Raw genomic sequence first — 18,576 nt, forward strand, 5'->3', positions numbered from 1 at the left:
ACATCATATGCATTGTAATACATTTTACAGATACAAACTTCAACAAACCACTGCAAAGTTGGTTTAAAATAAACAATGATATTAAATATACGGTTGACCTTTGTAATGTTTTGCTTTGCCCGGATGTACAACATAGAAACAATGAAAAAGTATTGAATGGAAGATGGTCTTTGTTTGTAAACACACGGGATCAACAAATAACGGATATCACTAACATCAGGTAGAAGTATCTCGCTAAACGAGCATTGTGACGTTTAAAAATTACTTTGTTCACTACAAGTAGAATTATACATATCTTCAGGTGCGTGAGTATACAATATCTGCCGAAAGAAAAACATTTTTAATTTGTGTTATAATTGGTATACATAACGCGTGAATTTGTATGCATTCGCCGGTTCATAATCATTATGATTATACATATAATTTGCCACGATCTCGAGGAACTATAGAGAACACAATACATATATGTATCAGTGAATACTGTTATGAGCAATGTGGGTATTTTGTGAGAATAAAGGCAGTCCCCAGAGAGCTTAGGTCTACATTATTTCTTCAGGAGGAAGTTTACAGTGTTGCGCCCTACATCTTATCTGGAGATGCGATTTATGAAGTACAGCAATGAAACAACAGGCTACGTGAAGGTGTCCTCAATACCAACGCGTATATTTGTCGTTTTGAAATGAAGATATAACTTTAAACGGAATTGTGTTGATCAGGCGGTGTTACAAACAAATGAAATAATTGATTAACGAGTCTGTTCATTATTTAAGACTGTAAAACAAGGAAAACAACGGAAACGTTTCCAAGGATTATATCGGTAATAAACTAACTTAAGCTGATTAGTGATACAGTTTCCTCATAAAAGATTCCTGATATGTTTTCCTTCTAGCCAAGGAATTCAAACAAGTCTATATGTAAGATATGATTTTAGGATCATCTAAAGGAGGAATGAAATGATACAAATAAAGGGAGTAAAAACAAAGCAAGGAGTGGTGTTAGTGTAACCATCGATGTACGGAACATAAGTATTCTCAGCAGAAGGAAGAGTTGAAATGGAAAACCTGTTAAAATAGTTTTCAACTGAAGTATGAATCGCTAACTAATAAGCGATATAACTTATATTTGTAATACAGCATATATTGATCAAGAAATGGCAGTTAAAGCTAACGTTTTCGGAGTATTAGACTTTTTCATATTGACAGGTTTGACAATTCTCTTTGTGAAAGCACAAGGGCCGTACTCTCTAGGCGACTATTCATTCGACTATCCCAGTTACTGTGTATGTTTGAACAGCTCATCTGTGGAAGCAAGTTTTTCCTCGGTGGTGTTTGAACGTCACAATCTGAACGCTAGCAGAGGACGGCTAGACTACAGTATGTACGCAGTAACCTTCAATATGACAGAGTTAGGACCGTGTGTTTCAGAGTCCCTGGACATACACACAGTACCCTCGCTACAGGAATTGAATTTCACATTGTATCCGAGACACCGAATCTCGCCATATTACATTCTACAGGTGATGGCAATGACACAGCTCCAGAAACTTAACTACAGTGAGGTCTGTGTTTCTATCGTGTTGAATAATACAATGACGGATATCTTTCAACCAAACTCGTCAGAATATGTCACGCTTCATTAAGTTTTGATGTGGCTTTGCAATTTTTTTTCAACATTGCATACTTTCGATGATGCATATTTGATGCTTAAAAGAATAACGTCTACCGAAGGAATGCATAATTTTGTGCAGATGTGCTGTAATAACTTAAAGTTTTTAATGTGTTCCATTCATAAACTGTGCCTTAATGATAACGGGCTTCAAATTATTATTGTTTTACTGAAATATGTGTCTTTTATGGTTTTCCGTTTTACCATTGGTCCTCGAAAATACCATGAACAGAACAGTTGGTGAAGTTGTATTTTGATTTTTCGCGAAGATAACACGAAGAGACTTTGAATCTTTGAATCCATACAAATTTTAATAAGATTATGCTTATGAAACTTGTTGCATTACTACTTTTACTGTATAACGCTTTCTATTCGTGAGGGTTGATATTTCGCGGTTTTCGTTACGGGACACATTCACGGAGGTTAAATTTCGCGGTTCATCGATTCTTTGAAGTTTTGTTCTCATGTACGTCGGTTCAGAATTGGCGGATCTCTGAGAAAATACGATTATATGTATACCGAAAATAATGCCTTGCAAAATTTACCGGCAATACGGCATGATGTAAAATATTAGATTGAGCATGTTAAACTAGGAATCATTGTTTAAGAAGTTCCACCGACAGAGCATATACACGATACCCATCATTTTAACAATAACTAATGTATAATAGTGTTTAAATGGGCCAAACTAACACAAAAATGTAAATGAAATAAATTGTTTTGCTTTTGGTGCATGACCAATCAGTACTTTATTTCAAATAAGGCATGCCATCAATTATTTTCATTATCTTTATCTTAAATATATCTTTAATATAGATTAAAATACCATTCGTCGGCGGTGGAGCATCTTTAAAGATACTGGGGGCTATTTTCAGTGACTTATAACGCATCGTTTATAGTAAACATATTCGCATACGATTTCATTTATCATTTTAACCAATGTTCTTCGTGTATTTGATAAAACGGTAAACGTTCTTGACTCATTATCATACTAGAATAAAATAAGCGGTGATCATTATGGGTAGGATAATTTCGATCTTCGTGATAATGTCTTGACACAACTTGTTTTACAAATACAGTATATTTAGTTATCACATGAAAGGTACTATGGAATATGTTAATATTGAATGGCTAACGAATATATTTCTGATTTAGATAAAAAAAAAAGACAAAGATTCCTATACAGGATCGAGCTTACAATCGGTATAGTTGGGATTTCTCCGTAATAGTATAAAACCTGTGTCAAAACTTTTGTTTTATATCCAAAAATATTTTTGTTATACACATAACATTCCGTAAATTTGTATCGTTGCATACAATAGTGCAATGGCAGTCCTTAGCACAGAAAGTGAATCGTAATGTAATTAAACACTGACAATTCCTTATTACAAAAGTGTTTTTATTTCTCATGCAAATAAAGTATTGACTTTAAGGCAGGCGAGGAAGACCTCATTTGTTAACAAATAAAATTGTTAATGCAGGACGAGATTGAGACATATTTATTCAATTCAACACCTGTATTGTAGTTGCAAGATTAGCACCGAAATATTTTTTTACAAGAGCGGAATGCGTTAGCTATTGTACTTTATATGTTGAATACACATGAGAATGAAATGTGCCTCAAAATTCATCATATTGACACTACGTGATTGAATAGCGACCAGTTGAGTTAACAAATAATGGCCGAATGAAATATTTGCAATTATTTGTCACGAGTGTTTTGTACAAACTCAGCTAAGGGATAAATTACAGAAAAATACTTATTGTATTGCTGGTAAAGTCTTATACAATATTGTGTTTACATGTCTGCATCGTTATAATTGTATTATCAGAATGCTCTCTGAATCAAGGATGGTTTTCTACTGACAAAGAATAGTTGGCAAAGACTTCAGATTTTGATTGTCTACCTTAACGTATACATATGCTGTAAGTGGGGACATTTTAGCGTGTATTTTTATGTTTTAAAACTGATGGCGATGTGATTATTTTCACAATGTGTATCTATGATCTTACGTCAAAATGTATTGTGAAAATCCAGCGGAGGCCGCCATTTTGTCCCCTATCGTTCTAGAAATCCTGACGTCACATTTTATTAGTTCTATCTTGACGTCATAATGAGTTTCCAGCCAAAGAAAATCGCTCCAGGTTATATTACACTAGTGACATATGCAAAAATATTACACATGCAAAATCACTATATATCAGGCTGAATAAGTGCGTATTTTAATAATAGCGAATTATGCGAAAATGTTTCCGACGGGTTTAATTTCACCATTACGGTATACATAGTTGATATCAAAAGCTTCATATTTCTTTACACTTGGCGCATGAATATTTCAGTATCATATTGTTTTCCTTCTCAGATTTAGACATTGTAATGTTTTTATCATATAATTTGCCTGATATCGAGTGATTTCGCCCATGTAAGGCACCAAAGGCGAATTCAGGATGGTGAGCGCTTTCGAGCGTTAATGGGCGCTCGCTTCCGAACGGAAATAAAGGGAACCCTGTTTAGGGATGTTTTTTAATCCATATTTATTCTGATAATAGTGTTGGAGCAAGTGCATGAGACCATCATATCGAATGCGCGCAAGAACACCCGCTGCCGTTTAAGAAATTTCTTATCGCGCGAGCGCTCGCCATCCTGAACACAACTTGGTATAAAGAGTAGTGCAATGCATTGACTGTAGCGAGCTGAAAGCTCATTGTTACGTCATAACAGACACAATTAAGTGACTTCAGGATAAAATGACGTGACGTCAGGACTTCAAGAAAGGCGGGACTAAACGTCTCCCTCCGCTCGATGTGATGCAAATAATCTTCAATTTGTAGCCATTTTTAGCTCACCTTGTCCGAAAGGTAGGTTGGAAGGGAACAAAGTTTGTTTAAATTTTGGCTACCTGGGCCTAAGGGTTGGTAAGAAGGGAACAGAGTCTATATAAGTTATGGCTTTGAACGATATTACAACTTTTTAACATTTTCGGTGATCATAGAAGTTGTAGCAACTTATGCAAAGCATTTTCCAGTATAGAGAAGAAGGCACGACAATGCAGAAAAAAACGTCCATATCATCTGATCAGACTGAGCTATCTGAATGTCCTTACGGTGGAGCTCTTAGAAAGAATGTTTGTCCAGCTTGGTTACCACTAGTATATCAGAGATGTTCTGGACAAAACCTGGAGATGTATTCACATCCCTATACAGTCAGAGGTCAAATCACCTGTAACAAATCCTCATATGCGTGTTCAAGAATAAGCGTGATAGATATCAAGAGCCTTAAGCTTCTAAGTATGTTTATCTTTGATATTTTAGTGATAAGCAAGAATTATTTATATTTCGAAATGAAATTATCAATGAATTTTTATTTTAACTTGTCCTCTTAACTCTAATAAATAAAAACAGTTATTACAATATGTATTACAATGGTTATATCTATGAAAAAAAGAAGAAATGAGTATGATCAAATGTATTGAATGTACTTAATGTAACATGTGTTAAAATAACAGGGGGAATTACTCTTATAAATTTGTGCAAATAGACTTACTGCTTACTGGAACTGCTTTTATGTAAGCAGCATGGCTGCTCAGGGAATTCATTTTGCCTAAATCTGTGAGTATTCATGAATATATTAAAGATAATAAAAGGTAAATATTTTCATGTAAAAACTTTGATGTTTTCTTTGAATTCCCTACATTTCTGGAATGTACTTCAAATTTTTTTTTTAATTCATTTATTATATTTTGAACTTTGTGGGGAACCACATATATGTTTAGAGATATTGTATTCTAACAATGGGAATTCTTACACTTATTAGCTTTGTTAGAGGTAATCTACATGCACTCTTTTATGGCAGACAAAGTCTAGTCCAATAGCCCTTAACAACAAAAAAGAAACAATGAACAAAGTGTAAAATAAATACATGTATGTGGTGAGATAAAATTGACTTAAATATGTGTTATATCAGAAACATATCAGAGATCATGTCAGCATATCGAACCGACTATCACTTCGTCATAGAAACGTCCTTTTTGGGGACGTGGATATGGCGCAGTGGTAGAAAACGCAGTTATGTTTGGCTAGGAGATTGGGTTGCCGTAGATCTAGAGGTCGAAGCCCGGACAGTGCACGAGTCAATAAATTGTCATCCTTTGTTAAATTGTGATTCTTTGATATTTCATAATTAAAAAACACAATGTATCATATGCACTTTGTGTTGTTGATCCAAAGGTATAATTTGACAATTTCCGCAGTGATCATGTCAGCATATCGAACCGACTATCACTTCGTCATTGAAACGTCCTTTTTGGGGACTTAGATGTGGCGCAGTGGTAGAATGCGCAGGTATGTATGGCTAGGCGATTGGGTGCCGTAGATCGTGAGTTCGAGGCCCGGACATGGCATGAGTCAATAAATTTTATAAAGTCGTGAAAGTCTACAGCTAGCATCTCAATCCATTTCAAGTTCACTAAATGTGTCATAACTGTGCGAAAATTGATAGACAGTTTGATGAATTAAGCTGCAATAATCATTCAAAAGACAAACAAACATGTACACTGTATAATACCTGATATGGCTATGAAATTCTTGTTAATTATGCCTTATGTATGTTTGAATGGAAATATACCCACAGAAATATATTTACAATTACTGAATAACACTGTAAAATGTGACATGGGAAATTGTAGATCACTGAAGCTGTAATTGTAATTATTCCTGACATGGGAAATTGTAGATCACTGAAGCTGTAATTGTAATTATTCCTGGCGGTACTGCAAAAAATCATTTCCAGCTCTTATTTATTCTTGTAAAATTAAAAACTGTGCATTACAAGTAATCCAATTCTCAAGATGTTGGTAATGTTTGGTGATGAATAACATATTAAACACTCTTCATGATTTGTGAGTAAGAAAAATACGGCATTTAAAACTTATTAACCAATTTGTTTGAAACCTTTTTACTTAGCTAACTATAAAACTACATGTCGTTGTTAATAAAATTCCTAAATCAAAATAATCAATTTCAATTTGCTCTACTTAAATATTCCCCTGTCGGTGAAAGCGGAGTGTAAATCTCCGTCTGTCTATTTGTCCGTCTGTCTGCTCGGATATTTTCAGATAATAACTTGAGAATGGATTGGTAGAATTTAAGAGAATTTATACAATGGTACATGTAGCTAAGGAGATTCGACAGTGACCTATGTGAATTATCTTTAATATCTAGCTGTGTTACCTCATACGATACCGATTGACTGACATAACGATACTACCTGTAATACTATAGCCCCCTTTTGTGTCACCGGCAGGGCACTAGAAATCATCGTCAGAAGTTAAGTTCTAACAGACCCAAACGTTGACGTGTATTGCATCATCAAAATATATTCTTCTTATGGAATATATATAAAGCGGGCGGTAAGTAACATATTAAATAATAGGTTGATATCATGAAATAATAATAACAAACAAGACCTTATTCATATCGTTAATAATGTATTGATGAATAAATAGGGAAAAAATGGTTTTAGCACATAGCTTCGAAATAGTTCATTTAAATAAAGTGTGCTCATTCAGTTTAAAAGTATCCATTTCTAGCTAATAGCCACAGCATAACTCCACATAGGTATCACATTGTGTAAACAGTAATCAGTATGAATTAGAAGACCAATGGAGATCTGCTTCTAAAATAATTTTGGTTAGTGTTGATATCTTAATTATTTCCATCTCTTGATATACAGTGTATATGTTTTTTGCTTTCTGATGTATTCTTCAATGATCGGCGTGTTTGTGTTAGAATGTTTCCACCTTGTTCTTTCTGAAACAGGCATACCAGCAACTGGAAATAAAAAAGAAAAATGACGTAAATTGGGGAGTATAATCTTTTTGTATTGTGTGACATTCATTTTGATAACGCGCACCATTGGCCATGCTAGAACACCCAATGTATGTTACACACCAATGGATGTCAAAAATATGACAACTAATGCGTAAATAATAGTACAATTTGTGTATGTGGGGGTGGGGGAGGGTGGGATTGGGAGTGGAACAAGAAAAAAGTGAAAAATGCAAAAACAAGGCCTATGCATAGAATCTTTCCTTTGAGTAGAGGTTTGGGTGATGGTGTCGATTTGCTTATCCACTCACCTTTTTTCCTCAAACTCTTCTATTTCCTCAGGTCGCAGATTCCGGCGCTCATATCTTGGAGTAGGCAAGGCGCGATCGGATTGTGCACGCTGTAGCGCGTGCAACCACATCCTGAAAAAATATGTGAACACGCTTTTATTCTAAATTAATCTATCCCATTGCAAACACAAACATATATTCCCTCTCATACTACATTGTACTCGTAATTATGTACTGAGTCTATACCGCTGATCCATATAAGAATACATCAGTTTCCCGTTAGGTAACATATATTCGAAATGGTTAAAAGAATAAACTGCAATTGCACTTGGAATTGGTATAGATACGAACGATGGCACAACATTTCCATTCTTAAAGGGCCACTACCTTTTCGAAACGACTTTTGGTTTTTAAAAAGAGAATGTAAAACAAAATCGATAATGTTGTAGAGTCGCAAACGTTATTAACTTACAGTTAATACTACACTTATAAGCAATTCCTAAACAATCTAATTGAAATAAATTAATTATTAATTTTCATAACGCGGATCGTGTTAGTTGATTTTCACTGCGTCAGACGGCAAAACAGCGAAATGAATCTTCACTGTTAACAAAGATTATACAGGAAAATCTAAAGAAAATTTTATTGTTTGACCTTCTTTGTTTTCCAATAAAACAGTGCCAGATGACTATATTTGATTTAAAGGCGTAACATTAAACTGATCGTCTGCACAATTATTTATAAGGGCTCAGCCCTTCGTGCCCGAAGGGCATGAAGTGGGAAGCACTTCTAAGGTAACAGATACATGAAAATATGAGAAAAAAACACAATCTTCAAAATTCAATCCTACACACTGACAGCTTCAGTTTGCGGCCGCCATTTTTTTCATACATATGGGGAGGTTGTGCGTTGCTCCGGTACTGCTCTCCACAGTAAATATATATTTAACTAATACAAATGCATAACAGGAGTAATTAAACATTTTCTTTTAAATAATAATAATAACACTTTGAAAATTAAAAGCTATAGAATGCAGTCAATATATCAACCAAGGCGAAGATGAGTAAAAAGGAATCATGACGTCACATAACGTCAATCAATGGCGCGAAATCATAGGATTCGCATACGCGGCACTCCAGGCCTTGAATGGACACAGAGAAATCCGATTCTTTGAGTTCATTTCTTTGAGTTTATGCTAGACAATTATTACATCATATACTTCTATAGTTTAAAGTGTGTCCTGTTATTTCTAAATTATGTCTTCTACATGAAATAGAAAATAAAGTAAAAAAGTAGAGTTTCGCTCTTCCTATGCCGTGCACGATTCATATTAAAACATCTGGCTGCGCCCTTTAAGGCCTTGCCTTCAGTCGTATTATGCTTTTATAATACATAGACTATAAATACATGTTAAAAGATATATATAGAAATACTTACTTGAAGCTGTCTTTGTCGTGTGCGCAGAACTTCAAAGATCGTTCTCCCGTGAGTATTATCTCTATAAGGAATTCGGTGTCTACATTATTAGGTGGCAAGAGGTGTCGACACTGGAAAATAATACATAATTATGAATTCTAACTTCATACAGTATAAGAACAACAAAAAACTGAAATTTCCATAGCAAAATCGCCACTGCGTAGTTCATATTAATATTAATTGTTATAAAGAATTTGCTATTAGAATGTTAATTTAATTCTTCATTTATTTAACGAGGATTACAAACAGCCCGAAGACTACTAGATGTTCTCCTCAACATATATCAAACAAATAATACGTACAATTATACAAAAGACATACAAATGAATGTTACAGCGAATGTTTAGCTGTTAAGTTCACTAGATACGCTTGATCATACGAAGTAATTGACTTGGCACTGAACGATAACAAAACAAGTTATATAAAAATTGCAATAATATATATAATACAAAGCCATTTGCACTAGCCTAATTAAATTTTCACTAGACTATAGTATAAATAATAATCAAATTAGCACTAACCTATACATACAAAGTAACCAAATTTGCACTAACCTATAGCATACAAAGCAATCAAAATTGCACTAGCCTGCACTAGCCATAAGCATACAAAGTAACCAAATTTGCACTAACCTAGAGCATACAAAGTAACCAAATTTGCACTAACCTATAGCATATAAAGTAATCAGATTGACACTAACCTAAAGCATACAAAGTTATCAAATTTGCACTAGCCTACAGCATACAAAGTAACCAAATTTGCACTATCCTATAGCAGACAAAGTAATCAGATTGACACTAACCTAAAGCATACAAAGTAACCAAATTTGCACTAGCCTATAGCATACAAAGTAACCAAATTTGCACTAGCCTATAGCATACAAAGTAACCAAATTAGCACTAGCCTACAGCATACAAAGTAACCAAATTTGCACTAACCTATAGCATACAAAGTAACCAAATTTGCACTAACCTATAGCATACAAAGTAACCAAATTTGCACTAACCTATAGCATACAAAGTAACCAAATTTGCACTAACCTATAGCATACAAAGTAATCAGATTGACACTAACCTATAGCATACAAAGTAACCAAATTTGCACTAACCTATAGCATACAAAGTAATCAGATTGACACTAACCTAAAGCATACAAAGTTATCAAATTTGCACTAGCCTACAGCATACAAAGTAACCAAATTTGCACTAACCTATAGCATACAAAGTAATCAGATTGACACTAACCTATAGCATACAAAGTAACCAAATTTGCACTAACCTATAGCATACAAAGTAATCAATTTGACACTAACCTATAGCATACAAAGTAATCAGATTGACACTAACCTATAGCATACAAAAGTAATCAGATTGACACTAACCTATAGCATACAAAGTAACCAAATTTGCACTAACCTATAGCATACAAAGTAATCAGATTGACACTAACCTATAGCATACAAAGTAATCAAATTTGACACTAACCTATAGCATACAAAGTAATCAGATTTGACACTAGCCTACAGCATACAAAGTAATCAGATTTGACACTAACCTATAGCATACAAAGTAACCAAATTTGCACTACCTATAGCATACAAAGTAATCAAATTTGCACTAACCTATAGCATACAAAGTAACCAAATTTGCACTACCTAAGCATACCAATTGCACTAACCTATAGCATACAAAGTAATCAAATTTGCACTAACCTATAGCATACAAAGTAATCAAATTGCACTAACCTATAGCATACAAAGTAATCAAATTTGCACTAACCTATAGCATACAAAGTAACCAAATTTGCACTACCTATAGCATACAAAGTAACCAAATTTGCACTAGCCTATAGCATACAAAGTAACCAAATTTGCACTAGCCTATAGCATACAAAGTAACAAATTTGCACTAACCTATAGCATACAAAGTAACCAAATTTGCACTAACCTATAGCATACAAAGTAACCAAATTTGCACTAACCTATAGCATACAAAGTAACCAAATTTGCACTAACCTATAGCATACAAAGTAATCAAATTTGCACTAACCTATAGCATACAAAGTAACCAAATTTGCACTAACCTATAGCATACAAGTAACAAAGTAACCTAAGCAACAAATTTGCACTAGCTTATAACACACAAAGTAATCAAATTTGCACTAGCTTATAACACACAAAGTAATCAAATTTGCACTAGCTTATAACACACAAAGTAATCAAATTTGCACTAGCTTATAACACACAAAGTAATCAAATTTGCACTAGCTTATAACACACAAAGTAATCAAATTTGCACTAGCTTATAACACACAAAGTAATCAAATTTGCACTAGCTTATAACACACAAAGTAATCAAATTTGCACTAGCTTATAACACACAAAGTAATCAAATTTGCACTAGCCTATAGCACACAAAGTAATCAAATTTGCACTAGCTTATAACATACAAAGTAATCAAATTTGCACTAGCCTATAGCATACAAAGTAATCAAATTTGCACTAGCCTATAGCATACAAAGTAATCAAATTTGCACTAGCCTATAGTATACAAAGTAATCAAATTTGCACTAGCCTATAGTATACAAAGTAATCAAATTTGCACTAGCCTATAGCATACAAAGTAATCAAATTTGCACTAGCCTATAGCATACAAAGTAATCAAATTTGCTCTAGCCTATAGTATACAAAGTAATCAAATTTGCACTAGCCTATAGCATACAAAGTAATCAAATTTGCACTAGCCTATAGCATACAAAGTAATCAAATTTGCACTAGCCTATAGTATACAAAGTAATCAAATTTGCACTAGCCTATAGTATACAAAGTAATCAAATTTGCACTAGCCTATAGCATACAAAGTAATCAGATTGACACTAGCCTACAGCATACAAAGCAATCAAATTTGACACTAGCCTACAGCATACAAAGTAATCAGATTTGCACTAACCTATAGCATACAAAGTAATCAGATTGACACTAGCCTATAGCATACAAAGTAATCAGATTGACACTAACCTATAGCATACAAAGTAATCAATTTGACACTAGCACTATAGCATACAAAGTAACCAAATTGACACTAACCTAAAGCATACAAATTGATATATAAAATTTGCACTAGCCTATAGCATACAAAGTAACCAAATTAGCACTAGCCTACAGCATACAAAGTAACCAAATTTGCACTAGCCTACAGCATACAAAGTAATCAAATTTGCACTAGCCTACAGCATACAAAGTAACCAAATTTGCACTAGCCTACAGCATACAAAGTAATCAAATTTGCACTAGCCTATAGTATACAAAGTAATCAAATTTGCACTAGCCTATAGTATACAAAGTAATCAAATTTGCCACTATCCTATAGCAGACAAAGTAATCAGATTGACACTAACCTAAAGCATACAAAGTAATAACATTCGCACTAGCCTATAGCATACAAGCCAATCAAATTTGCACTAACCTATAGCATACAAAGTAATCAAATTTGCGCTAACCTATAGCATACAAATAATCAAATTTACACTAGCCTACAGCATACTAAGTTATTAAATTTGCACTAACCTACAACATAAAAAAATAATCAAATTGACACTTACCTTTTTCCCAGTACGGATTGTCATACAGTCGTTCTTTATGTTAAATGTTTTCTGAGGCCTATCCGATTTTTTACCCTTGTAGTACTTCAGGCTGCCTCCTAAACATATCACTAACCAGCTCTTCTTCCATTTCCGAAAGAAGGTCTCTAAGACAACAGAACAAATGGGTGTTTTGGTTGGTTGCATTGTACGCTCTTTTAACAACTAAGATATTTAAGGATGCCCCCCTCTTCCTGTCTGTAATGTGATGTGTGTATGAATGTCTGCGTATGAGTCTGCAGTATATTCGTGTTTGTATCTTTGGAATAGTAGATTTCATCCTTGTTATAGTGCTATCTCATTGAAGCATACCGCGACACACACTCCCTACTCGGTTACATTACACTGACAACGGGTTAACCAGTCCTTGCTGAGCGCTATGCAGATGCAGAAACAACCACTTTTTATAGACTATAGTATGTCTACAAAGATCAGGGGACAGAACTCACACTCACAGAGGCAAGCGCTGAACGCAACATTAAAAGTAAGGCATCCTCGATGCTCCAGGTGTAACGATCACATACGATCTCTACACCCCTGGACTATCTCATAGTAAAACTGGAGGCAACAGGATGGAACAGGTAATTCAGTCCTTTGATATACATCAAAAGAGCTATATAACGGTTGACAGTGTGGCTTTGAAGCTGGGCGTCGCTCTCTCTGTAGTCTTCAAAGGAATTCTTTGCAGGCTTGTGATTGGTCAGATATTTTCTTCTGAACTGGCTTCCGTTTTACTATGTGATAGTCCAGGGGTGGACATAACGTCTGTTATGGTAACCCTGGAGTATCGAGGATGAAGGTAAGGCGGTGTCAAAAGAAACTTTACAATATGGTAAGACAGCGTTGTTTTGGGGAAACGTTTACAATTTTTTTCTTTAGATTTGTCAATATGAGTACAACTAATTATAATTCAATGATCTCTATTTACCAGGTTGGACACACTAGTACATATATTCTACTGTAAGAGCATATTGTTTAAAAGAAATTTGAAATTAATTAACATAATATGCATTGTAATACATTTTACAAATACAAACTTCAACAAAACCACTGCAAAGTTGGTTAAAATAAACAATTATATTTATTTAATTTATCTTTTGAAACCTAATTGATGCCCCATCTAAATTGCTCTCCAATATGGCAATTTTTTTAAAGGCCCACTACCTTTCCGAAACGGTTTTAAATTTTTAAAATGGGAATGTAAAACAAGATCGATAATTTTGTAGAGTCGCAAAAATTATTAACTTACCGTTAATACTACATTTATCATCACCTTCTGAACGATTTGATTAAAATAAATAAAATGTTTATTTTCATAACGCGGGTCGTATTATGTTTTCCCGCCGTCGTCCTAAATACCGCGCGGTAGTTGACTATCACTGCGCCAGACGGCAAAACAGCGAATTGACTCTCCACTGTTTTCATATATTACGCAGGAAATCTTGCATATGCTTGGTGTTGTAACCTTATTTTAGGTCATCGGTACGCATTTTCTGATGTTATTAATGTGTTTTTTTAAGAAACCTTCATATTTGGCTCAGGAAAGGTAATGGGCCTTTAATTGTCAGTATTGAAATATTTGTAATGTTTAGACTTCTGGCTATCACATTTGGAACACATGTAGATAGAAGATGAAATTTGGAGGACTGACAGTCTATACATAATTAGGTACCACAATTTTCATTTCTTCAGTTCTAATTAGAACGTGACAGTTATAATTGCATGTACGTACAATTCTGTATGCAATAGTTATGGACGTGTATTTCCACTTGACAGTACTCCATTGTATTTTCTATTACAGTTTTCTATTCTGCATACATGTAATACACAGCTAATCATTCGTTGATTTTGTTTTCATTGTTGAGAGAAAAGCAATGTGTTGTTTTTGATGTACCGGGCAACAGTAACATTTAACACAGGTCAACTTTAGAAATTGACTATTTATTTATTTGCTACTTCGTAAAGTGGCCAAGTGGTTAAAAAATAAAAACAACAACACAATAGAAAACAACTCAATAAAACGTAAAGGAGACAATATCGAAGCACCCTCGCCCTTTCCACCAATTGAATGAATTGATAAATTATTAAAAATCATTTGTTGTCAACAATATACATAAATATCGAACTAATAATCGAAATGTCATCTAAATATTGAAGACAATGTATGATGTGGTTTTTTTATCTGTAATAAAGATGAGATAAAGATAATATTTTATGTTGATTTGTATTTTGTTATGCATAGAGTATCAAGGTAATCCTTTTTGTTACTATGACGATCATTAAAATGGTTAAAATCCAAGGAATCCATGGATTACGAAGGGTGTAAAAAAACATCATGTTTCTCGAATTGTAGTAAAGTACTCAAATATCTCAATGGACATCCAAGGTAATTTACATGCTTAATATAAAGAACTATATACATGTACCATTATAGGTCTCTCAAATGATATTATACACCCTATGTCTACTCACAAAAATCACCAACATTACCGAAAATTAATTATTTCAAGTCGTAAGTGCCTTTGTGTGGTTGAGGTAGCGAATAATATCACATCAACCTTTTTTCAGATGGACTTTCTTCAGCAATATTCTTGTCGTGAAGTGTAGTTTCACTTTGAAAATGCGATTGCATGCATTTTAGAATGGTTTTTTTTTACTCTCATCTCCCTAAAAAAAGAGATAATGAACCTTTTATTTTTTGTATATCCTAGTCTTGCATGAATAGACGTTAATTTCCAAAGGACTCATATTATAAATGCATTATCACTTCAAACATTTATGGTACCGCTCTACACTTATGTTAGCGAGCATGGTATATGTACATAAATATACGTATACTATTCAATTTCAAACGCCGATATTTTTTATATAGCTACTATTATTTTGTTCTTCAAAGTAGCAAATTGTATGTAAAATCCAATATCTAGATAAAAGGTAGTGTGTTGTAGCAGTGGAAACATTCTAATCAATATTTCTACCAACTGTGGTTCATTCTGTTATATATTTTAACACTGAGATAATGTGTACAATTTCATTTGTCATCAAAGTATATCAATCACAATGCCTACCTAAATAACACGTCTGGTAGTCACGTAAGCTTTTACTTAGATGAACATGCTCTCCAGCAAAATTAGAATAATGTAGATCAGATATGAGCATTGCATATTTTTTTTTTTCTCAGCAATTCTGTTTAGTAATCAGGTCTCAATTTCTTCAGCAGTTTAACCTTAGACTCGAAACAATGTGCTATGACATTCCAACTCTTCCTTCTATAGGTTATGATTAGTAAGTTTCCTTTTTCTTATTATTTGAAAATTATGTTTCAATCTGAACAGGTTAGGCTACATTATTGATACGTCCTGTGATTAAAACAATACTGCGATATACATCAAATTATCCCTGCATTCAACCACCCATAGCGACAAAGGTACAAATCCTTCATTTTATTTTGTCGATATTTCTGGTTGGCATTCACAAGTAATAAGTAACTGTCTATTATCATGGAAGTGTTAGACTGTGCGCGTGCGTCATTAATAATCGAAAAAGGCGATTGTTTGTATTAACAATAGCGATACAGACACATATAGCTGTATATTGTTATCTGAGATGCGTTGAATAGAAACCGGACACAGACTATAATGGACTAGATATTTTACCGAAAGATTCACATTCATAATGTATGGCACATCAACTAGCGGCATATACCGAACTCGTACACACGACAATCTGATATACCGTCCAGTAACATACATCGTAAACTAATTTATTCTCACAGAGACTTAATTCCACGTTATCATGCCTTACTATTTTTTCGCTGCAGATTATCATCGCGATTATGAATCAAAAGGTTATATTGTTCCTATGGCAGGTATTTTTCGCTACGACCTATTTCGTGAAAATTTGTTGAATGCGAAAATTATTTCGTTTACAGTATGTTCGTGTTATTGTTGATTCATTGATTCCAATACTGCATAATATGTCATCAAGAGGAAAACCAGACATATAAAGTCAGTTTATAACTTGGGTTTCGAGCTCGCTTGGGCTAATAATCAGTACATCTTGACCAACCGGTCATAAGTATTTTTATTTTAGTGTTCAAGCATGCTTCATTGGGGCCGCGGTGGCCGAGTGGTTAAGATGTCCCGACATATTATCACAAGCCCCCCACCTCTGGGATGCAGGTTCGAATCCCATGTGGGGCAGTTGCCAGGTACTGACCGCTGTTCGGTGGTTTTTCTCCGGGTACTCCGGCTTTCCTCCACCAACAAACCTGGCACGTCCTTACATGACCCTGACTGTTAAATAGGACTTAACAAACCAAACCAAATCATTGAGCACTAATGAGGCAAGAGTTCCACATACTGCAGTCTCCAAAAACACGCTCGCATTAAAAACACGCAACACGTCGGACACACGGGAGGCTGTATTTAAATATTAGCTATGATAATCGAATCAACCTAATCACCAACAGAAAAAAAAACACCTTTTTTAGGATATATCGGTAAGAGAATTTTATGACAAACTTAGAATACTGGTTAATTAAGTAGCCTCCGTTTTACAGAAAAATGTAGGTTTTGTCAATTTTAAGAACGGGGTTCAACTCAAACAGGGTTGAGTATATGTACAGACGAACTGCAGCAATATTCAATTTCTTAACAAATACGAAATTAATTTTACGCATACTGCATTTATATCTTTAAGATACAACCGTAACAGTATTTTAATATTTTTTTCTTTTGTACTACGCACTGTAAATAAACCACGGCCGTTTACGTCTGTGACCTGTTTCGATTGTATAAAGATAATGGTTTAGTAAAACAATGTGTAATATGTTACATAAAATTCATTACGGTGTAATATGTATTTTTGGCGCTTAATCAGATGTTAATGAAAGACATTAATCAATACACAATGAATCTGATTACTGTAAAATCACCTTTTCATGACTTGTCCATTGCCTCCGCTTCGCGTAGTAAGTCATGAATAGATTATTTAACTAAGTGTGAACAATACACAACGGGTTTTTTTTTTTATCGTGCATGATATCTATAAATCTAGATATTTTTGACAATAATGACTTGATATTTGTATTAATCTGGCTTCCATTTTCTTCCAGCTTTCCAATGTCCTCTTTTCAGTTGAAAGTTTAAAACAAACACTAGTTGTAAAAAAATTCAAAGCATATTTAAACAGAAATAAAGCATACTTACTTTGTCGATATATCCAGCCTTGTTTTAATATCACGACATCGTTATCATCTAGCGAAAGGCCCATCCTGACATGTTTATGTCGAAGTTTTACCTTCCTGACATACACGACATAAAACGCTTTCGTTAGATTACCTTACACACATACTGTGAAAGTGATTATGTTCTCAATTGCTTCCACTAATTCTCAACGACTGTGATTTTCATATTTGCCTACCTCTGTATATACATTGTACCTATATAGCTAGTTATGATTCTTGTTCAGTGTATTTAAATATATGTACCTTAAGGGAATTCAATACAGTTGTTATAAATACAATTTAAAAACAATAGACACAAAGGAAGGGATTAAAACGAAGTACACACACGGTACATGGGTAGTTATGGTAAGCTTAACGATAAAAAATGTTGGGTTTTATTTTCACCAACAGTTGTCATACGGACAGATAAATATCATTCGAGTTCGCCAGATG

General features: G+C 34.1%; 1 protein-coding gene across 1 annotated transcript; it reads right to left on the bottom strand.

The window, feature by feature from the left end:
* Positions 1-7,118: 7,118 nt before the first annotated feature.
* LOC138318329 (pleckstrin homology domain-containing family B member 2-like) lies at positions 7,119-18,351 on the bottom strand. The gene is made up of 5 exons (XM_069260605.1): positions 18,107-18,351; positions 12,858-13,003; positions 9,219-9,328; positions 7,803-7,913; positions 7,119-7,494 (listed from the first exon to the last, which is right to left on the bottom strand). The coding sequence occupies exons 1-5, from the start codon at positions 18,168-18,170 to the stop codon at positions 7,449-7,451; spliced, it is 477 nt and encodes a 158-aa protein (XP_069116706.1). The 5' UTR covers positions 18,171-18,351; the 3' UTR covers positions 7,119-7,448.
* Positions 18,352-18,576: the final 225 nt, after the last annotated feature.

The sequence above is a fragment of the Argopecten irradians genome, chromosome 1, assembly GCF_041381155.1.
Source record: "Argopecten irradians isolate NY chromosome 1, Ai_NY, whole genome shotgun sequence".
In the NCBI taxonomy this organism is placed as follows: Eukaryota; Metazoa; Mollusca; class Bivalvia; order Pectinida; family Pectinidae; genus Argopecten; species Argopecten irradians.

Bases quoted from the DNA above. Each gene is read 5' to 3' on its own strand.
- LOC138318329 (XM_069260605.1), bottom strand. From the start codon at position 18,170: ATGGGCCTTTCGCTAGATGATAACGATGTCGTGATATTAAAACAAGGC. The intron at 13,004-18,106 runs GTAAGTATGCTT...CTGTTGTCTTAG, and splicing joins AGGCTGGATATATCGACAAA to AGACCTTCTTTCGGAAATGG. The intron at 9,329-12,857 runs GTAAGTGTCAAT...ATTATTTTCCAG, and splicing joins CAATCCGTACTGGGAAAAAG to TGTCGACACCTCTTGCCACC.